Source organism: Amphiura filiformis, chromosome 17 (assembly GCF_039555335.1).
Source record: "Amphiura filiformis chromosome 17, Afil_fr2py, whole genome shotgun sequence".
Taxonomy (NCBI): Eukaryota; Metazoa; Echinodermata; class Ophiuroidea; order Amphilepidida; family Amphiuridae; genus Amphiura; species Amphiura filiformis.
This window is the reverse complement of record NC_092644.1, coordinates 47,235,933-47,239,877: the sequence shown is the minus strand read 5'-3', so window position 1 is coordinate 47,239,877 and position 3,945 is coordinate 47,235,933. Positions and strand designations below refer to the sequence as shown.

Sequence of the window (3,945 nt, the reverse complement as noted above, 5' to 3'; positions counted from 1 at the left end):
ATATGGAAAGTGTATGGGTTAACATTCTTCTTCCAAAGTCAAAACCTATCTTGGTAGGTACATGATACCATCAGCTTATGGCCAGACAAGTCCTGGCGAAGAGCCACAGGAAGTATGTGGAACTTAACAGAAGGCTGCAGAATATTTCTGATGCTGCTGCTGGAATGCTGCTGCTATTTCTGATGGGGGATGCAACTGGTTACCTGATGTGCTTTTATCATGATGGTCATGTGTACATGCATCTTGATTTCCTCATGAATGCATATCATTTGGATGTTGGATATCAACATCCATCAACTAAAAGAGAACATTTATTTAATTAACACAGGACATATTAATCTATTCTCTGTAAAGCACCTTGACGTGTTGCATACGGCGCTATATAAATGCAGTTTTGGTGTTGTTGTTGTTATATTAGATGTCAAAATATAAATTCTTTTGAAAGACTCCCATGTTCCAGATGCCCACAATTAGAACAATTCTCTTTAAATATAAATCACATGCCCCTTTTATTTATGAAACATGTACAGCAATCTCAATGTAAAACAATACCTCTTGCTTGATTCATTATCAAATAAACAACTTAGTGCATTATACCAGCAAAATAATGTGAATGGTAACAAAATCTTAAACCTTGCACATTCTACACATAGCTGGTGAGAATCCATGGTCGGAGTCACATGAGCCTGATCAGTTAAGGGTTAGCATGGTTGAGAAAAAATAAATTTTGTTTTCTTATGATGAAACCTATCTTATATTTTTGGCACACATCTGCAGTTTATGGAACAAGAAAAAAAATCTGAAAGTGGTTTGCGTTGATTTGGAACACACCATTTTGTTCGTAGGGGTCCAGAACACACCGTCCACGGACGGACATTTGCTTAATTTTTTATGGTATGGTAATATAAAACTTGTTATAATTTTTTTGTTGTTTTGAGTGTGTTAATGTATAGTTTCAATATTATTTCTTTAAAATATCAACAAAAATTGGAAAATTTTAACTCTCAATTAAACATACTACACGCGTGTTTGTATTTTGATGCTGTGCTGTCCGTCCGTGATTTGAGAAAAATAAACGAAAAGTTTTTTAACTCCCCCTCTTAGTAATATTTAGAAAAACAAACCTGCTGAACTATCTCACCAGTACCTAGTCATCACTGACCAAGGTTGAAACCAAATAAAAATACATCCATCTTAATATAATCTCACAATATATGTATGTCACGGACGGACAACAAATTTGTCACGGACGGACATTTTCAAGCGTGCCATGGTCCTGCCACCCCTCTCAATAGTGGACAAACCCATATGCAAATGAGGAAGTTTCACATTGAGCTGAGCTTGTGTGCAGTGAAGCACAAACCCTTCTAGCATGTTCAGTCTTTCTGCCTGCAGCCATTGCCAGAAGCACATGGTGGATATGGAGACATTCTAAAAGCCAAAAAAAAGGTTTGTTGTTTATATTAATTCGCAAGATAGACCTATTTATTTAATTCCTGCTGTGAGGAATCTCTGCTTGAAACTCATTCTAAATGTTGGAAAGTAATAAATCATCATTAACAATTAAGGTGAAGGCAATGATGATGATTATTATTTGATAATAGGCCTAATTATATGTATGATAATGAAATAATAATAATAATAATTGTTAATAAAATAATGAATAGAATATAATCATCAATAAGGCCCTTTGCAGTTGTTTCTTAACTAGTAAATTCCTGTTAACATTGCCCTTCCAAATTACAAAATGATTGTTTTTATATTTATTTTGGACTTTCTCCTTTAAAATGACTTTCAATTACTTCTATTTGCCATTTTCTGACTTTATATCAACAATAATGATGGGGAAAAAAAGAGCACAACTCCACCCTTAACTTATTTGTAAAATAAAATAGGCCCCTACATTGTTGTGAAATAATTATAAATGCCCGCTTTAGTGAAAATGAGTTGATAATTGGTTGTAATAATTAAAACTTAATAAAGAAAAATAATAGATTTAATTTAATATTATAATTTAAAGTCACCTTGTCCCTTTTTTGAAACCTTTTTACAAGAAACTAAAAATTAAGTGTGAAGGGCCTAATTGGTACTAGGCCTACACTAGCATTGAACATAAAATACGATATATTTAAAAGTCTAAGTCATGAATGATGATTTTTTTTTAAAATTTTCTTCAGATTAATTCAACCAAAAGATCAGAAAACTCGACAGAAGGAGTATTATAGACTGCATCATGCAAGATTGACGAGTAAAGATCGTTATCGGAAAAAATCTAAGCGAATCGATATGAAAAGAAACAATCCAGATTTTTGGGTAGAGTGTAAAAAGAAAGATGCTGCTCGAAAAGCGAGAAGTTAGAGCCAAGGCTAAACGCCTGCAGAAAGATAACACTGCACAAACTGACGAGCAGGCCACCAATAATCCGGCAGTTGAAGAGGCTGGATCGGGATCAACTCCTCCCAGTTCCTATGCACATAAACCTTCACTGGTCAGAAGTTTAAAAAGAGCTTCACTTGCCCTCCCAAAAAGCCCACGGAAAAAAGCAGTTGTGTTAAAGAAGTTAGTGTATGACCTCAGTCCTGGAAAAAAGAAATATGTTTTGGGAAGCCCTTGTGCAGAGAAAAGGGCACGTAAGTTGACACCAGGAACCAGTGGCAGTGCAGCGACCAATGATGATGATGACGATTCAGATAGTGATAGTGATACAGGGAGAAACAGTGAAAATGGAGAAGACAGTGACACAGCCATGGATGACACAGAGACCAGTGAAGTGGAAGAAAACAGTGATAGTGACAGAGACAATGATGATGATGATGATGATGACAAAGTAAGTTTAAAAACATCTTAAAAATGCAACCATTAACAATTAACAATTCATCAATCATTCATTATCATCGAATAAAAATAATAAAATGAAATAAAAATGAATTAAAATACCATAATAAAATAAAAATCAACCAGTATAAGAACTTTTTATATTATTTTGTCCAATTTTTCATTCATTTACAGACTGAGAACACATGCAGACCAGTTTGTGGGGACTTTGTTGCTGTCATCCTAGTTGGCAAGAAGCAGAAAAAACTCTATGTAGCCCAGGTAAATACTATAACTCTCTGTTCTGATTTATCCATTGTTATATGCCCTGCTGGCAGTTTTATTTGTAAATAAGAAGTGAATCTTATGAGACAGATTTCATCATGTGCCAAAACTTCAGACAAAATTTAGCAGAATCTTGCTTTCAAAATCAATTTAGACCCTTAATTCATAGTAAACATTTTAATTGATGAGCTCTGTGTTGCTGATCTCTCATCAGGTTACAGACATCACTCCGCTACCAGAAGACTTTGAAGAATGTGTCCAACTGAAGTACATGGAAGCTGTAAACAATGATGGCATGGTATACAGATGGGCACGGGATGATGACTACTCAAGGGAACCATTACCCAGCATCATAGCTGTGCTGGACCCTCCTACAGCTGTTCAAGGATCAGCAACCAGAGAAACATTTACTTTCAACATGAAAGCAGTACTTGAGAAATTCAAGCAAACATAAACTTTGTTCAGTTCAGTTTGTCCATTTAGCAGTGTTGCATTATATGTTACATAAACTTGAACTGGACCACACGCACAAAGAGTTCTGTAAATAGTTTTGAAGGATTTTCTTGCATGTAGTACTTCAGCTATAGTTGTGTTTTATAAACTGTTGTGTGCAAAATACCTTTTAAGGTATTGTAAAAGTTAAAAAACTTTTACATGCACAATATATTTTGAAAGTTTCCTCAAATTGAACTATAAGGGAGTCAAAATTGAATTTTGAGAAGTTTCAACTGAGAAATATTTGCATTTCATTAATCAGAAAATCATACTTTTCTACAATGGGCTCTTAAATGAGCATTGGCATTCAAAGATTGATTAAAAAGGTACATTGTAGCACAGTAATTGACA

The 3,945-nt window shown here is 34.5% G+C and overlaps 1 protein-coding gene across 1 annotated transcript; it reads left to right on the top strand.

Annotated features, from left to right (window-relative positions):
- Positions 1-1,105: 1,105 nt before the first annotated feature.
- On the top strand, positions 1,106-3,621 carry LOC140137886 (uncharacterized). The gene is made up of 4 exons (XM_072159691.1): positions 1,106-1,449; positions 2,178-2,827; positions 3,010-3,096; positions 3,314-3,621. The coding sequence occupies exons 2-4, from the start codon at positions 2,333-2,335 to the stop codon at positions 3,551-3,553; spliced, it is 822 nt and encodes a 273-aa protein (XP_072015792.1). The 5' UTR covers positions 1,106-1,449; positions 2,178-2,332; the 3' UTR covers positions 3,554-3,621.
- The last annotated feature ends 324 nt before the right edge of the window (positions 3,622-3,945 follow it).

What these genes read in the sequence shown, in the direction of transcription:
- LOC140137886 (XM_072159691.1), top strand. Translation starts at nt 2,333, where the DNA reads ATGCTGCTCGAAAAGCGAGAAGTTAGAGCCAAGGCTAAACGCCTGCAG. An exon ending in ATGATGATGATGATGACAAA is followed by an intron (nt 2,828 to 3,009) that starts GTAAGTTTAAAA and finishes ATTCATTTACAG; the next exon opens with ACTGAGAACACATGCAGACC. An exon ending in AAAAACTCTATGTAGCCCAG is followed by an intron (nt 3,097 to 3,313) that starts GTAAATACTATA and finishes ATCTCTCATCAG; the next exon opens with GTTACAGACATCACTCCGCT.